Below are 20,045 nucleotides of genomic sequence, written 5' to 3'. Positions count from 1 at the left end.
CAACAGCCTCAGCCAGCAGCACCCCATACAAGTTACCCTCCTGCAGACAGAAGGAGAGCCAACAGGAGGGTGGCTGCAATCAAACACAAACTTACATTCAAACTCCAAAATTATAAACACCAATACGGCACAGAAATGTACACATGCATTTACACCCAAACACAAACACACCCACACTGTATGAAAACACTTAAATTATGTACAGACACCAATACTACATACAAAATCACACCTGCATTTAAAAGCCAACACTGCATACAAACACACACCTGCATTCAAAACACAGGTACCGTGCAAGAAAAACAAACTTCATGCTGCAAAGACAGGTTTATAGGAGGGAACGTTAGCAAATAACTTCATCTCTAATCCCTGTACATAGGCAGAGGACAAACAGGATCACAGTTACAACTGTAAATCCAGGATTTATTATGGATCTATAAAGTGTACTAGCCAAGCCATACTGCCCTGCCACGTTCTTAGTATTGAAGGAGATGTAAAGCCCTGTGTCTGTATGTATACAGCACTATACAGATTGATCACTTTTGGCTAAGGGAAGATCTCATGAAAGCCTTTTGTTTCAGAATTCTGACAAAGGGATCAGAAGATACCAAGATTATTATTTTATATCTGAATCACTGGACTAATACGGCTATTATTACAACAAAATATATTAATTGGCGGGTATGTTTACATAGAGCTGAGCAGAATTAGTGGGAATATCTCTCAGAGATTATCATGCTCTTAATAACTACATTGGGGAGACGCACTGAAGCACCCAGGCATTTGTTGGCCCATGCAGCCCCTCCGATGGCTGGCTGCCTATGAGTGGAGGTGGCAGGTCGGCCGGCTCATAAAGAGCATAGGCATGCGGTCGGTCATCCAGCTGAGTGAGAGCATGGGCTTGCAGGCGGTCGGTCATCCTGCTTAGGGAGAGTGTGGGGTGTGCGCACGGGTGGGAGGCTCCTGGAATATTGAGGCAGACGAGCAGGAGCGCGAGGGAGCTGTAACCTCCCTGCTCTGCTCCATCGCGCATCCTTAAGTGATATCGGGAGACGGAATACGTCATTCTGACCCCGGCATCACTAAACAGCGCTTTATGGAGCAGAGCAGGGAGATGACTGTATCCCCAGGGAAAGCCGAACCAGCTCCAGGTAGAGATGCTGGATGGTGACCTTAATGTGTGTTATTGCAGTGATCGTGTGTGTGTGTGTCGGTGAGTGAGTGAGTGTGTGTTTATGACGGACCGTCTGCACCCCGACCGTCAATCTCTGCTTCCTATTACTGACGAGTACCATAAGCATTTCCTGGAAACACCATAACTACCGGAGACCCCACAAACCACCGCAGCTTGGTTGGGGGTCTCGCCGTCTTCCACCCACTCTGGACCTACGACCAGGCTCCAGCTTCCAGTGGGTGAACCTTTCCTTAGTCCAGAAAGCGTAACAGGAACAACTCTTAGAAGAGCTAGTGATTATACTCAGGGGAGTATTGTGATATAGCAATCCCCTGAGTGTGAAGGTAGTTCTCCAATCCCCCAAACATGAGCCAAAACTTCATGATGGGGTAAGACCTTCTGAGCTCTAATGGTTCACACTGGCTTTTATATACAATCCTCATACATAGGAACACCCCCTGGATCTGATGGGGCACAGGATTACAGAATGCACAGACCAATAAAAACAGTGTAACAATGCCTGACACTCCCATACACAAACAATAGAATCCCTCCTCGGAACATAATTGAATTGGGAACAGTACTTACAAAATCCAATTATCTCCAAGCACAGAAAAAAAAAAAAAAACATACATTTTTATGAAATCCCAAAAAGTAACTTAAAACCACATAAAACCCTGTAAAAAAGTTACATCGATCTGGGTGAACAACATATCCAAAAATCACCTAGATCGGTTCAGGAATTTCCTGGAAGTCATAGTTTTGGCCGCCCGTGCACATGGTCCTATGCCCAAAACAGTTCCAGGGAATTAGGGCCAACGGTTGGTCTCTCTTTATGGAGTACAAAAGTACATAAATCACATAAATGGAGCCTTTTAAAAAAAAAGTTTATTGGGCAAGGTATATTGCAGGGCCCACAGTCACAGGGTAGGAGGCTGGCAAGCAGGCCTCTCCAAAACCCAGTGGCGAAAGTGCTTTCGTCACAGTGTGTGTGTGAATGAGTGTGTGTCGGTGAGCGAGTGTTTAGGTAACCGTTCCCCCTCCAATCACGTAGCTAAGGTGTTTTTACTCACCTGTTTCCCCCCACACTGTGCTGGTCTCGCCTCAGCTGGCTCTGCCTCTATGACTGAGATCATCAATCTTCAAAATCATTGTGAGGCCACTCCGCATGTGTGGCAAAATGCCATGCTGCGCCAGTTAGCATCTCCTCATAGAGATGAATTGAATGAATGCATCTCTATGGTGAACATTCAGCACCTCCATGCAGAGCGAGGAGATGCTAAATGTAGGTTCTGCATACTGTGCAGCACTGACCCAGGATGCACTCTAGAGGCCGTCTGAGTGACTTTCACTAGAAGTGTTACTGGGCAACAATGTAAATACTGCAATTTCTCTGAAAAGGCAGTTTTTACATTTCTGACAAACTGAATCTCGTCACAAGTGCTTGGAGGGGCCTCTTGCCAAAAGACTATGAGCCAAGTCTGTAACGGATCGACGGGCACCGACTGGGTACCTCCGTTGAAGGATGCTCCTAGCGCTTTCTGAGGACTCCAAGCACTGCAGCAGACACCATAACCATCGTACACTCCTCCAGAGTTCCAGCTAGGCAGGAAGAAACTCTTAGCTTAGTTGTGATTTAGCAAGGGAGTATGACAAGCATAGCAATCCCTTGTAGCAGATTCCCCCAATAAGAGACAGGACTCCAAATTGAGGGTGAAGTAGAACTGAAGCTTTTAATCCAACACTCTGCTTTCATGCCCATAAAAGCAGAACAACCAATCAATACGTACATTACACACAGACACTCCCACACAAAATCCTCCCCTCAGCCTGTGATACAATTACCTTACACAATGGGTTAATATAATTATCACAGGCAGAGAAATACACAGTTTTACACAATATTCATAACTTTAAAAGTATGCATCACATTCACATTTTCAGAATCAGCATACTTCAAATACCAACATACGTCAAAATCATACAAATTGGTCCAGTGGGTCAAAAGTTAGATCGATGTCCTTTGTGACCAAATGAAGCATGGCTTTTTTGCCCAAAACCAGTTCCACAGAGTCTTCTATCCTGGAGATAATTGGGAAGTAATCCAATTATCTCCAAGGACAGAAGCAAAATTCAATTGAACACATGGTAGCAAAAGACAATAAAATACATAAAAATATAACTGTGCAGCTATTGCTCATAAAATTATTACTGAATGGCGCTCAGATCACATACACACAGTTCAATTGCCATGGAGCCATAGTCTTTCGTTATACGAATGGGCTCCATGGCATAGCTATCTGGGGTATCACTGTTCAAATAGGGCAAGTACCGAATGACCTGGCTTTCGTGTCTTTGCAGGGGAAAATCAAGCAGTTTAACATGGGGCCATAGTCACAGGGCAGGAGGCTGGCAATCAGTCTTCTCCAATGCCCAGTGGTGAGTCTGGTTCCGCCACAAAGTCAACGACTGTAAAGACCCATATTTTATTCCCCCTGGTTCGGCACTTTCCATAGAACCGAATGCTAGCTCCCTGGCGGCCGTTCGCATGGACCAAAACCGCAAACAGACTTCAGGGGTACTTCGCCACGAATGCCCTGGAGCTATTTCTGCATGAAGACTTTGCGGTTCCCGGTCAGTCGCCAGCGGCACTTAGCCGCGATTCTATGAAACAGTTTTAGGCATGGGACCATGCGTGCAGTCGGTAAAAACTAGGACTTCCAGGAAATTCCTGAACCTCTGAACTGATCTGGGTGATTTTTAGATATGTTCGTCACCCAGATCAGGGCTATCAGTTGATGCAACATATTTGAGTTTTTATTGGTGTGAAAGGAAACACGCTTATTGAATGTAATTTTATATACACATTTTAAAAAATATATACTTTTATTTTTTTGCAGGGAGGGGGAGTGTGGAGGGGGGCTGTGGAAGGTGCAGGGATGGAGTGGGATCTGTGCGGGGGGGGGGGGGCGGTGCAGGGGAGGCGTGGGTATCTGTACAGGGAGGGGAACCATCAGAGAGAGAGGGGATCTGTGCAGGGGAAGAGTGGATCTATGAAGCAAGGGGGACTGTCAAGGAGGATGTGTAAAGAACGGGTGCAGTGAGGAGGGGGTTGTGCAGGGAAGAACTTACCTGGTGTTTCTGTAAGGCTGCTCTTCCTCTTCACTCTGCAGGACAGGTGGAGAACACAGGAAGTGACCTCACTTCCCATGCCTTGCCTCTTTCACTGCACCGCACAGAGACCTGGCAAGCAGGGCAGGATCGCTGCCAGGACTCACTCAGAGGGTGGGAGTATGGGAGTCAGCAGGGACCTTCCCGTCCCCCAAAAAGTGATGCCGGGGACGGACCGGTGTATTGGTTCTGGTGACATAGACATAGAATGTGACGGCAGATAAGAACCATTCGGCCCATCTAGTCTGCCCAATTTTCTAAATACTTTCATTAGTCCTTGGCCTTATCTTATAGTTAGGATAGCCTTATGCCTATCCCACGCATGCTTAAACTCGTTTACTGTGTTAACCTCTACCACTTCAGCTGGAAGGCTATTCCATGCATCCACTACCCTCTCAGTAAAGTAATACTTCCTGATATTATTTTTAAACCTTTGTCCCTCTAATTTAAGACTATGTCCTCTTGTTGTGGTAGTTTTTCTTCTTTTAAATATAGTCTCCTCCTTTACTATGTTGATTCCCTTTATGTATTTAAATGTTTCTATCATATCCCCCCTGTCTCGTCTTTCCTCCAAGCTATACATGTTAAGATCCTTTAACCGTTCCTGGTAAGTTTTATCCTGCAATCCATGAACCAGTTTAGTAGCCCTTCTCTGAACTTTCTCTAAAGTATCAATATCCTTCTGAAGATACGGTCTCCAGTACTGCGTACAATACTCCAAGTGAGGTCTCCAGTGTTCTGTACAATGGCATGAGCACTTCCCTCTTTCTACTGCTAATACCTCTCCCTATACAACCAAGCATTCTGCTAGCATTTCCTGCTGCTCTATTACATTGTCTGCCTACCTTTAAGTCATCAGAAATAATCACCCCTGAATCCCTTTCCTCAGATGTTGAGGTTAGGACTCTATCAAATATTCTGTACTCTGCCCTTGGGTTTTTACGTCCAAGATGCATTATCTTGCACTTATCCACATTAAATGTCAGTTGCCACAACTCTGACCATTTTTCTAGTTTACCTAAATCATTAGCCATTTGGCTTATCCCTCCTGGAACATCAACCCTGTTACATATCTTAGTATCATCAGCAAAAAGACATACCTTACCATCAAGACCTTCTGCAATATCACTAATAAAAATATTAAAGAGAATGGGTCCAAGTACAGATCCCTGAGGTACCCCAGTGGTGACAAGCTCAAGCTTCGAATATACTCCATTGACTACAACCCTCTATTGCCTGTCACTCAGCCACTGACTCACCCATTCAACAATATTGGAATCCAAACTTAAAGATTGCAGTTTATTGATAAGTCTTCTATGTGCAACAGTGTCAAAAGCCTTACTGAAATCTAGGTAAGCAATGTCTACTGCACCACCCTGATCTATAATTTTAGTTACCCAATCAAAAAAATCAATAAGATTAGTTTGGCATGATCTCCCTGAAGTAAACCCATGTTGTCTCTGATCTTGAAATCCATGTGTTTTTAGATGTTCAACAATCCTATCCTTTAACATGGTTTCCATCACTTTCCCCAGTACTGAAGTAAGGCTTACTGGCCTATAGTTGCCCGACTCCTCCCTATTACCTTTCTTGTGAATGGGCACAACATTTGCTAACTTCCAATCTTCTGGGACTATTCCTGTTATCAATGATTGGTTAAATAAATCTGTTAATGGTTTTGCTAGTACACCACTAAGCTCTTTTAATAACTTTGGGTGTATTCCATCAGGTCCCATTGACTTATTTGTCTTTACTTTTGACAGTTGAAATAGAACCTCTTCCTCTGTAAACTCACGTGTAATAAATTACTCATTTATCCTTTTTCTTAACTGAGGTCCCTCTCCTTCATTTTTATCTGTAAATACCGAACAAAAATATTCATTGAGGCAGTCACTACATACCTTCCTTCTTTTGTTTTTAATCTAACTAATCCTTGTTTTACTTTTCTTTTTTCATTTATGTATCTAAAAAAAGTTTTGTCCCCCTTTTTTACTGACTGTGCTATTTTCTCTTGTGTGTGTGATTTGGAAGCTCTTATAACTTGCTTAGCCTCTTTCTGCCTAATCTTATAGATCATTCTGTCTTCCTCACTCTGGTTTTTTTTATAATTACTAAATGCTAACTTTTTGTTTTTTACTATTTTGGCCACATCTGCAGAGTACCACAGTGGTTTCTTGAATTTTTTGCTTTTACTGACAAGCCTAATGCAATTTTCTGTTGCCTTCATTAGTGCAACTTTTAACCCCTTAAGGACACATGACGTGTGACATGTCATGATTCCCTTTTATTCCAGAAGTTTGGTCCTTAAGGGGTTAAATAATCCCATTTCTCTTGGACGCCATTTAAATTGCTCCAGTCTGATAATGACTCCTTTACACATATTCTAATTTTAGAAAAGTCTGGTTTTCTAAAGTCTAAAACTTTTGTTTTTGTGTGGTGTGACTCAGTCACTGTTCTTATATTAAACCATACTGATTGATGATCACTGGATCCTAAACTTTCACCTACAGTAATATCGGATCCCAAATCTCCATTTGTTAACACTAAATCTAGTATGGCCTCTTTACGAGTTGGCTCATCAACAACTTGTTTTAGAGACAATCCCAGTAGGGAGTTTAGAATATGTGTGCTCCTGGCACAAGCAGCTATTTTTGTTTTCCAATTCACATCAGGAAGATTAAAGTCACCCATGATGATAACTTCCCCCTTCATTATCATTTAAGCTATTTCTTCATCTAGTAGATTATCTAACTCTTCAATTTGTCCTGGGGGTCTATAAATCACACCTACACAAATTACTGTGTGATTACCAAATTCTAACGTAACCCAAACGGACTATGTTCACCTCACTAACTTTTATTAGGCTAGATTTTATGCTATCCTTTACATACAGGGCCACCCCTCCCCCTTTCTTGCCTTCCCTGTCTTTTCTATATAAAGAGTACCCTGGTATTGCCATGTCCCAGTCATTTTTCTCATTATACCATGTCTCCGTAACAGCAACTAAATCTACACTTTCAGTTGCCATTATTGCCACAAGTTCATGGATCTTATTCCCTAAACTGCGAGCATTTGTAGACATGACTCTAAGCTTATCATTTTTTAAGACACTTGCTACAGGCACCTTCTGCCCCCTTCCTCCTAGTTTAAATACATCCTAGCAAAACCTCTGAACTGCTCAAAAGTGTCCGTTTAAAAAAAAAAAAATTTACATTGAAAAATGTAAGGGGACACTCTATGTAGCGGTTTTCTTTGGCGGTGTAAAACAGATTCTAAGGAAGAGCCAGGTTTAGATTTGTCCAAGAATATAAGCTGTACACTATGGCCACAAAACCTGGTTACGGATCCACCTCTCTGAATACATTATGAAATCATAACTTTCTGAATTAAATGTTACTAAATGTGGAGAGTTTTTAAATATTGTCAAATATGGTTCACATAAACCAGAAAGGCCACCTGAGCCTCCATAAACAATAAGGCTGAAATTTTAAATAAATCACTGAATGTTTTCCTTCAGTGATTTCCATTTTAAAATAGTTTAAAAAATGACCATAAAAATAAAAATGAGAAAAAATTAAATAAAAAAATAAATAGATGAAATAAATAAGGAATAGAACTTAGATGTAGGAATAACATTACTGAAGACATTGTCCAAAGTGGCGAGGGACATTGCTGTGGAACTCGAGAGGAGTGCCTCTTGCAGCAGCTTGCACCCAAAGGCTGACAGATGACAAATTATTGACTACTGGCACCTAATGCAGCGCTGTGCACACTTACCGTGGTTTTCAGTGGATGACACCTAATGCAGCGCTGTGCACACTTACCGTGGTTTTCAGTGAATGACACCTAATGCAGCGCTGTGCACACTTACCGTGGTTTTCAGTGGATGACACCTAATGCAGCACTGTGCACACTTACCGTGGTTTTCAGTGAATGACACCTAATGCAGCGCTGTGCACACTTACCGTGGTTTTCAGTGGATGACACAAAGGTCAGCAGAAGGAGGCAGATGTTCTCCAAGACATTGAATAGGAAATTGAAAAAGCAGCGACGGGGACGGGTTGGATGAATCCCCTGGTAATAGTTCAGGTAAGCAACGGCCACCAGAAGGCGGGGGGCGGAGTGGATTCCGATACAGAATCGCCAGACGTATCTCTGCGGGGTCTCTCCGCCAATGGCTGCACTGATAGAGGGCAGGTAATTAGGGACCTGGCAGACAAATAGGAAATATGTTACCCGTAAAATAGATGGACATTGGAGAACAAAAAAGAAAAAGTATACAATAGATAACACATAAAACTAGAACCTGCCATTCTTTATCAAGCAGACCCAGTATTAAACCAACTGTAACGCTGAGCACACACACAAATGCAATATGATAATTCCAAGGGCGCCAACAGGTGGAGGTAGGTCAGTTGCACCAACTCATACATTGGGGGGGGTGGGTGGGACAACCAGCACACCCACTCATACATTGGGGGTGGGTGGGACATCCAGCACACCCACTCATACATTGGGGGGGGGGGGGGGGGGGGGGACACCCAGCACACCCACCCATACATTGGGGGGGGATGTGACACACACTCATACAATGGGGGGGGGGGGGGCAACGGAGGACGACACCCGGCACACCCACACACACATTGGGGACGGGGGACATCCGGCACACCCACTTATACATTGGGGGGACGGACACCAGGCACACCCACTCATACATTGGGGGGAGGTAGGACACCCGGGACACCCACTCATACATTGGGGACGGGGGACACCCGGCACACCCACTCATACATTGCGGACGGGGGACATCCGGCACACCCACTTATACATTGGGGACGGGGGACATCCGGCACACCCACTTATACATTGGGGGGACGGACACCAGGCCCACCCACTCATACATTGGGGGGGTAGCACACCCGGGACACACACTCATACATTGCGGGGGGGGGACGCCAGGGGACGACACCTGGCACACCCACTCATACATTGGGGACGGGGGACACCCGGCACACCCACTCATATATTGGTGGGGGGGTTGGGACACCCGAGACACACACTCATACATTGGTGGGGGGACACCCAGCACACCCACTCATACATTGGGGGGGGCAGGGGGGGACGACGACACCCGGCACAACCACTCATACATTGGGGACGGGGGACATCCGGCACACCCACTCATACATTGGGGGGGGTAGGACACTCGGCACACCCACTCATACATTGGTTGGTGGGACACCCGGCACACCCACTCATACATTGGGGACGGGGGACACCCCGCACACCCACTCATATCGCCAGACGTATCTCTGCGGGGTCTCTCCGCCAATGGCTGCACTGATAGAGGGCAGGTAATTAGGGACCTGGCAGACAAATAGGAAATATGTTACCCGTAAAATAGATGGACATTGGAGAACAAAAAAGAAAAAGTATACAATAGATAACACATAAAACTAGAACCTGCCATTCTTTATCAAGCAGACCCAGTATTAAACCAACTGTAACGCTGAGCACACACACAAATGCAATATGATAATTCCAAGGGCGCCAACAGGTGGAGGTAGGTCAGTTGCACCAACTCATACATTGGGAGGGGGTGGGTGGGACAACCAGCACACCCACTCATACATTGGGGGTGGGTGGGAAACCCAGCACACCCACTCATACATTGGGGGGGGGGGACACACCCAGCACACCCAGCCATACATTGGGGGGGATGGGACACCCGGGACACACACTCATACAATGGGGGGGGGGGGCAACGGAGGACGACACCCGGCACACCCACACATACATTGGGGACGGGGGACATCCGGCACACCCACTTATACATTGGTTGGTGGGACACCCGGCACACCCACTCATACATTGGGGACGGGGGACACCCGGCACACCCACTCATACATTGGGGACGGGGGACACCCGGCACACCCACTCATACATTGGTGGGGAGGGGGGTTGGGACACACATACATTGGTGGGGGGACACCAGGCACACCCACTCATACATTGGGGGGAGGGGCGACAGGGGACGACACCCGGCACACCCACTCATACATTGGGGACAACTGGCACACCCACTCATACATTGGGGGGGGGGGGCAGGGACACCCGGCACACCCACTCATACATTGGGAGGGGGAGGGACATGCGGCACACCCACTCATACATTGGGGGGGGGGGGGGGGGAGGGACATCCGGCACACCCACTCATACATTGGGGGGGGGGGGAGGGACACCCGGCACACCCACTCATACATTGGGGGGGGGGAGGGACACCCGGCACGCCCACTCATACATTGGGAGGGGGGGGCACCCGGGACACACACTCATACATTGGATGGGGGGGGGGGGGAGACCCGGCACACCCACTCATACATTGGATATGGGGGGACGACGACGGAGGATGACACCCGGCACACCCACTCATACATTTGGGGGGGGGGGGGGGAGGTGTGGGGGAGGACACCCAGCACACCCACTCATACATTGGGGACGGGGGACATCCGGCACACCCACTCATACATTGGGGGTACGGACACCCGGCACACCCACTCATACATTGGGGGAGGGGGGCAGGGACACCCGGCACACCCACTCATACATTGGGGGGGGGAGGGACACCCGGCACACCCACTCATACATTGGGGGGGGGAGGGACACCCGGCACACCCACTCATACATTGGGAGGGGGGGGCACCTGGGACACACACTCATACATTGGATGGGGGGGGGGGGGGAGGTGGGGACGAGGACACCCAGCACACCCACTCATACATTGGGGACGGGGGACATCCGGCACACCCACTCATACATTGGGGGTACGGACACCCGGCACACCCACTCATACACTGGGGGGGGGGGCAGGGACACCCGGCACACCCACTCATACACTGGGGGGGGGGGGGGCAGGGACACCCGGCACACCCACTCATACACTGGGGGGGGGGCAGGGACAAACGGCACACCCACTCATACATTTGGGGGGGGGGGGGGGGAGGGACACCCGGCACACCCACTAATACATTGGGAGGGGGGGGAGGGACACCCGGCACACCCACTCATACATTGGGAGGGGGGGGGAGGGACACCCAGCACTCCCACTCATACATTGGGGGGGACACCAGGCACACCCACTCATACATTGTGGGGGGACACACCAGGCACACCCACTCATACATTGTGGGGGGGGGGGACACCCGGCACACCCACTCATACATTGGGGGAGGGGGGGGGGGGGGACACCCGGCACACCCACTCATACATTGGGGGGGGACGACCCGGCACACCCACTCATACATTGGGGGGGGGGGGGGAGGGACATCCGGCACACCCACTCATACATTGGGGGTGGGTGGGAAACCCAGCACACCCACTCATACATTGGGGGGGGGGGGGGGACACACCCAGCACACCCAGCCATACATTGGGGGGGATGGGACACCCGGGACACACACTCATACAATGGGGGGGGGGGCAACGGAGGACGACACCCGGCACACCCACACATACATTGGTTGGTGGGACACCCGGCACACCCACTCATACATTGGGGACGGGGGACACCCGGCACACCCACTCATACATTGGGGACGGGGGACACCCGGCACACCCACTCATACATTGGTGGGGAGGGGGGTTGGGACACACATACATTGGTGGGGGGACACCAGGCACACCCACTCATACATTGGAGGGAGGGGCGACAGGGGACGACACCCGGCACACCCACTCATACATTGGGGACAACTGGCACACCCACTCATACATTGGGGGGGGGGGGGCAGGGACACCCGGCACACCCACTCATACATTGGGAGGGGGAGGGACATGCGGCACACCCACTCATACATTGGGGGGGGGGGGGGAGGGACATCCGGCACACCCACTCATACATTGGGGGGGGGAGGGACACCCGGCACACCCACTCATACATTGGGGGGGGGGAGGGACACCCGGCACGCCCACTCATACATTGGGAGGGGGGGGGCACCCGGGACACACACTCATACATTGGATGGGGGGGGGGGGGAGACCCGGCACACCCACTCATACATTGGATATGGGGGGACGACGACGGAGGATGACACCCGGCACACCCACTCATACATTTGGGGGGGGGGGGGGGGGGGGGGAGGTGTGGGGGAGGACACCCAGCACACCCACTCATACATTGGGGACGGGGGACATCCGGCACACCCACTCATACATTGGGGGTACGGACACCCGGCACACCCACTCATACATTGGGGGAGGGGGGCAGGGACACCCGGCACACCCACTCATACATTGGGGGGAGGAGGGACACCCGGCACACCCACTCATACATTGGGGGGGGGAGGGACACCCGGCACACCCACTCATACATTGGGAGGGGGGGGGCACCTGGGACACACACTCATACATTGGATGGGGGGGGGGGGGAGGTGGGGACGAGGACACCCAGCACACCCACTCATACATTGGGGACGGGGGACATCCGGCACACCCACTCATACATTGGGGGTACGGACACCCGGCACACCCACTCATACACTGGGGGGGGGGGGGCAGGGACACCCGGCACACCCACTCATACACTGGGGGGGGGGGCAGGGACACCCGGCACACCCACTCATACACTGGGGGGGGGGGGGCAGGGACACCCGGCACACCCACTCATACATTTGGGGGGGGGGGGGAGGGACACCCGGCACACCCACTAATACATTGGGAGGGGAGGGGAGGGACACCCAGCACTCCCACTCATACATTGGGGGGGACACCAGGCACACCCACTCATACATTGTGGGGGGACACACCAGGCACACCCACTCATACATTGTGGGGGGGGGGGGACACCCGGCACACCCACTCATACATTGGGGGAGGGGGGGGGGACACCCGGCACACCCACTCATACATTGGGGGGGGACGACCCGGCACACCCACTCATACATTGGGGGGGGGGGGAGGGACATCCGGCACACCCACTCATACATTGGGGGGGGGGGGGGAGGGACACCCGGCACACCCACTCATACATTGGGGGGGGACCCGGCACACCCGCTCATACATTGGGGGGGGGACCCGGCACACCCGCTCATACATTGGGGGGGGGGACCCGGCACACCCGCTCATACATTGGGGGGGGGACCCGGCACACCCGCTCATACATTGGGGGGGGGACCCGGCACACCCACTCATACATTGGGGGGGGACGACCCGGCACACTCACTCATACATTGGGGGGGGACGACCCGGCACACCCACTCATACATTGGGGGGGACGACCCGGCACACCCACTCATACATTGGGGGGGACGACCCGGCACACCCACTCATACATTGGGGGGGGGGGGGAGGGACATCCGGCACACCCACTCATACATGGGGGGGGGGGAGGGACACCCGGCACCCCCACTCATACATTGGGAGGGGGGGGCACCCGGGACACACACACATACATTGGATGGGGGGGGACCCGGCACACCCACTCATACATTGGGGGGACGGACACCCGGCACACCCACTCATACATTGGGGGGGGCAGGGACACCCGGCACACCCACTCATACATTGGGGGGGGGCAGGGACACCCGGCACACCCACTCATACATTGGGGGGGGGGGGCAGGGACACCCGGCACACCCACTCATACATTGGGGGGGGGGGGCAGGGACACCCGGCACACCTACTCATACATTGGGGGGGGGAGGGACACCCGGCACACCCACTCATACATTGGGAGGGGGGGGGAGGGACACCCAGCACTCCCACTCATACATTGGGGGGGACACCAGGCACACCCACTCATACATTGTGGGGGGACACACCAGGCACACCCACTCATACATTGTGGGGGGGGGGACACCCGGCACACCCACTCATACATTGGGGGAGGGGGGGGGGGGGGGACACCCGGCACACCCACTCATACATTGGGGGGGGACGACCCGGCACACCCACTCATACATTGGGGGGGGGGGGGGAGGGACATCCGGCACACCCACTCATACATTGGGGGTGGGTGGGAAACCCAGCACACCCACTCATACATTGGGGGGGGGGGGGGGACACACCCAGCACACCCAGCCATACATTGGGGGGGATGGGACACCCGGGACACACACTCATACAATGGGGGGGGGGGGCAACGGAGGACGACACCCGGCACACCCACACATACATTGGTTGGTGGGACACCCGGCACACCCACTCATACATTGGGGACGGGGGACACCCGGCACACCCACTCATACATTGGGGACGGGGGACACCCGGCACACCCACTCATACATTGGTGGGGAGGGGGGTTGGGACACACATACATTGGTGGGGGGACACCAGGCACACCCACTCATACATTGGAGGGAGGGGCGACAGGGGACGACACCCGGCACACCCACTCATACATTGGGGACAACTGGCACACCCACTCATACATTGGGGGGGGGGGGGCAGGGACACCCGGCACACCCACTCATACATTGGGAGGGGGAGGGACATGCGGCACACCCACTCATACATTGGGGGGGGGGGGGGAGGGACATCCGGCACACCCACTCATACATTGGGGGGGGGAGGGACACCCGGCACACCCACTCATACATTGGGGGGGGGGAGGGACACCCGGCACGCCCACTCATACATTGGGAGGGGGGGGGCACCCGGGACACACACTCATACATTGGATGGGGGGGGGGGGAGACCCGGCACACCCACTCATACATTGGATATGGGGGGACGACGACGGAGGATGACACCCGGCACACCCACTCATACATTTGGGGGGGGGGGGGGGGGGGAGGTGTGGGGGAGGACACCCAGCACACCCACTCATACATTGGGGACGGGGGACATCCGGCACACCCACTCATACATTGGGGGTACGGACACCCGGCACACCCACTCATACATTGGGGGAGGGGGGCAGGGACACCCGGCACACCCACTCATACATTGGGGGGAGGAGGGACACCCGGCACACCCACTCATACATTGGGGGGGGGGAGGGACACCCGGCACACCCACTCATACATTGGGAGGGGGGGGGCACCTGGGACACACACTCATACATTGGATGGGGGGGGGGGGAGGTGGGGACGAGGACACCCAGCACACCCACTCATACATTGGGGACGGGGGACATCCGGCACACCCACTCATACATTGGGGGGGGGGGGGCAGGGACACCCGGCACACCCACTCATACACTGGGGGGGGGGGCAGGGACACCCGGCACACCCACTCATACACTGGGGGGGGGGGGGCAGGGACACCCGGCACACCCACTCATACATTTGGGGGGGGGGGGGAGGGACACCCGGCACACCCACTAATACATTGGGAGGGGAGGGGAGGGACACCCAGCACTCCCACTCATACATTGGGGGGGACACCAGGCACACCCACTCATACATTGTGGGGGGACACACCAGGCACACCCACTCATACATTGTGGGGGGGGGGGGGACACCCGGCACACCCACTCATACATTGGGGGAGGGGGGGGGGACACCCGGCACACCCACTCATACATTGGGGGGGGACGACCCGGCACACCCACTCATACATTGGGGGGGGGGGAGGGACATCCGGCACACCCACTCATACATTGGGGGGGGGGGGGGAGGGACACCCGGCACACCCACTCATACATTGGGGGGGGACCCGGCACACCCGCTCATACATTGGGGGGGGGACCCGGCACACCCGCTCATACATTGGGGGGGGGGGACCCGGCACACCCGCTCATACATTGGGGGGGGGGGACCCGGCACACCCGCTCATACATTGGGGGGGGGACCCGGCACACCCGCTCATACATTGGGGGGGGGACCCGGCACACCCACTCATACATTGGGGGGGGACGACCCGGCACACTCACTCATACATTGGGGGGGGACGACCCGGCACACCCACTCATACATTGGGGGGGACGACCCGGCACACCCACTCATACATTGGGGGGGACGACCCGGCACACCCACTCATACATTGGGGGGGGGGGGGAGGGACATCCGGCACACCCACTCATACATGGGGGGGGGGGAGGGACACCCGGCACCCCCACTCATACATTGGGAGGGGGGGGCACCCGGGACACACACACATACATTGGATGGGGGGGGACCCGGCACACCCACTCATACATTGGGGGGACGGACACCCGGCACACCCACTCATACATTGGGGGGGGCAGGGACACCCGGCACACCCACTCATACATTGGGGGGGGGCAGGGACACCCGGCACACCCACTCATACATTGGGGGGGGGGGGGCAGGGACACCCGGCACACCCACTCATACATTGGGGGGGGGGGGCAGGGACACCCGGCACACCCACTCATACATTGGGGGGGGGAGGGACACCCGGCACACCCACTCATACATTGGGGGGGGGGAGGGACACCCGGCACACCCACTCATACATTGGGGGGGGGGGAGGGACACCCGGCACACCCACTCATACATTGGGGGGGGGGGAGGGACACCCGGCACACCCACTCATACATTGGGGGGGGAGGGACACCCGGCACACCCACTCATACATTGGGGGGGAGGGACACCCGACACACCCACTCAAACATTGGGGGGGGACACGGCACACACACTCATACATGGGGGGGGAACCCGGCACAACCACTCATACATTGGGGGGGGGGACGACACCCAGCACAACCACTCATACATTGGGGGGGGGGGGACCCCCGGCAGACCCACTCATACATTGGGGGGGACACCCGGCACACCCTCTTATACAATGGGGGGGGGGCGACAGAGGACAACACCCGGCACACCCACTCATACATTGGGGACGGGGGACACCCGGCACACCCACTCATACATTGGGGGGGGTGGGACACCCGGCACACCCACTCATACATTGGGGGGAGAGGGACACCCGGCACACCCACTCATACATTGGGGGGGGGAGGGACACCCGGCACACCCATTCATACATTGGGGGTGGGGGAGGGACACCCGGCACACCCATTCATACATTGGGGGGGGGAGGGACACCCGGCACACCCACTCATACATTGGGGGGGGGAGGGACACCCGGCACACCCACTCATACATTGGGGGGGGGGACACCCGGCACACCCACTCATACATTGGGGACGGGGTACACCCAGCACACCCACTCATACATTGGTTGGTGGGACACCCGGCACACCCACTCATACATTGGGGGGGACGATACCCGGCACACCCACTAATACATGGGGGGGACGACACCCGGCACACCCACTCATACATTGGGGGGACGATACCCGGCACACCCACTAATACATGGGGGGGGACACCCGGCACACCCACTCATACATGGGGGGGGGACACCCGGCACACCCACTCATACATGGGGGACGACGACACCCGGCACACCCACTCATACATGGGGGGGGGGGGGACACCCGGCACACCCACTCATACATGGGGGTGGGGGGGCACACCCACTCATACATTGGGGGGACGGACACCCGGCACACCCACTCATTCACTGGGGACGGGGGACACCGGACACACCCACTCATACATTGGGGGGGCAGGGACACCCGGCACACCCACTCATACATTGGGGGGGGGGGGGCAGGGACACCCGGCACACCCACTCATACATTGGGGGGGGGAGGGACACCTGGCACACCCACTCATACATTGGGGGGGGGGGGCAGGGACACCCGGCACACCTACTCATACATTGGGGGGGGGAGGGACACCCGGCACACCCACTCATACATTGGGGGGGGGGGACACCTGGCACACCCACTCATAGATTGGGGGGGGGACACCTGGCACACTCACCCATACATTGGGTGGGACATGCGGCATACCCACACATGCGATGGGGGGGGACCCAGTACATGTATAGGGGAACACCCAATGCGTTCATGCATGCAGTGGAGGTAACTAAGTGTATGAATAACATGCTTACTCCACAATGTGTAGCTGTAGTTTCTTGAAAGTTGAAAAGTAATGACCAGATGACGCAGAAAATGAATCCAATGAGCGGGCAACAGACAGTGCCAACAGCAAACGTGGTAAATCGCAGACGGAAAAGGCAGCCTCCTCCCCTTTCTGGGGGCATAGACACAGGAAGCTGGTGCATCTTCCACCTTAAACTAGAAAAACAGGATATTAGCAGAGTAAAACAAACCATAACCACTGGATATTACTCTGAGCTACGTGTAAAGCTTCTCAATAGGGCTTTTTACAATCATCAAAGTTGTGAATCATTATATCATCTCTTTATTTCAATTTATAATGAACTTTCTACCTGTCTGACAGGTATCTTTATACACATTATAATCACTAGTCTCCCGGCACCCCCACATTGTACTTAGGCAAAGCGTTTTGCCAGGCACCGCTCCCCGCCTCCTTTAAGCCTGCTTAGGAGCTTACGTTCGTTCTCCTTTAGTGCAGGACCAGCTCAGTGAAGGCTCTGAAGGCTGTAGTGGAGGCGGGGAGCTGCTTCCAGCAGACTCCTTGTAAGGAGTCAAACCGTTCTAAAACAGTTGGACTAGATGCGATGGGGAGGGGTGGGCCGGGAGTCTCCTGTCGCCATTAACCACTACAGAGCTCTGTTGTGGTTATGGTGCTTAGAGTTCCGCTGATTATTATTAGTGTATTTCTTGTAAAGTCGATTTGTGAATATGTGTATGGAATAAAGTTGTAAAAAACAAAGATTTTTAATAATGTAAGGTCACCGCATCTGCCATGTTACCAGAGATGCAGATGACACTGGGCCAGGAAGGATTCGCTAAGCTTCAGTACGCAAACTGTTATACGAGAGGTGAGTGTTGTCAGGAAACCACTGTATGTTCTGGACAGGAAAGGTGCTGCCCTGCAGCATGGCTAAATCTGATGCTGAAGGACATGAATGAACTAAGCAAGGCGGTGCTTTTAGTATTCACTTCCTCAGCGTAAACAGACCCGTACGGCACGGCACTATGTGCTCAATAGAACATTAAATGAGACCCACAGCCCATGCTTAAACTACAACTCCCATCATGTGACGGCTTATAATGTGAAAAGACCCATACAGAACCACAGCTCGTGATTAACCCCTTAAGATCGCAGCCAAATGTACAAGTTGTGATCCAAAAAAAACGTAAACAAAACCTGGCATTTGCGCTATATGTCTGTCCAACCGTAATTCACCTCTTTCATATTAAATGCACCCACACTTATTATATATCATTTTATTCAGGAGAAACAGGGCTTTCGTTTAACATCAAATATTTAGGTATGGAACATAATTTAATATAAAAAAAAATATGAGAAAATAAGAATTTTTTTAATTGTTTTAGTTCTACGTGACATTTTAACTGTGAATGTCAAAATACGGTTTGTTTTTACTGCAATACAATACACATATTTGTATTCAACGATGTCTCACGTGTAAAACAGTACCCCCAATGTACAGGTTTTATGGTGTTTTGGGAAGTTACAGGGTCAAATATAGCGTGTTACATATTTCATTTTTTTCACATTGAAATTCGCCAGATTGGTTACGTTGCCTTTGGGACTGTATAGTAGCCCAGGAATAAGAATTACCCCCATGATGGCATACCATTTGCAAAAGTAGACAACCCAAGGTATTGCGAATGGAGTATGTCCAGTCTTTTTTAGTAGCCACTTGGTCACAAACACTGGCCAAAGTTAGTGTTAATATTTGAAAACGCAAAACACTAATTAGAACGCAAATT

The 20,045-nt window shown here is 52.8% G+C and overlaps 1 protein-coding gene across 1 annotated transcript in view; it reads right to left on the bottom strand.

The window, feature by feature from the left end:
- Window positions 1–20,045, bottom strand: part of PGAP2 (post-GPI attachment to proteins 2) — a 43,721-nt gene that overhangs the window by 16,371 nt on the left and 7,305 nt on the right. The window contains exons 2-3 of the mRNA XM_063433100.1: window positions 18,272–18,458; window positions 8,311–8,554 (exon numbers count right to left, since the gene is read on the bottom strand). Coding sequence (XP_063289170.1) covers window positions 8,311–8,554; window positions 18,272–18,458 — 431 coding nt within the window. The remainder of the gene's footprint in view (window positions 1–8,310; window positions 8,555–18,271; window positions 18,459–20,045) is intronic.

The sequence above is a fragment of the Pelobates fuscus genome, chromosome 1, assembly GCF_036172605.1.
Source record: "Pelobates fuscus isolate aPelFus1 chromosome 1, aPelFus1.pri, whole genome shotgun sequence".
NCBI lineage: Eukaryota > Metazoa > Chordata > Amphibia > Anura > Pelobatidae > Pelobates > Pelobates fuscus.
This window is presented reverse-complemented; position numbering and strand designations above follow the sequence as displayed.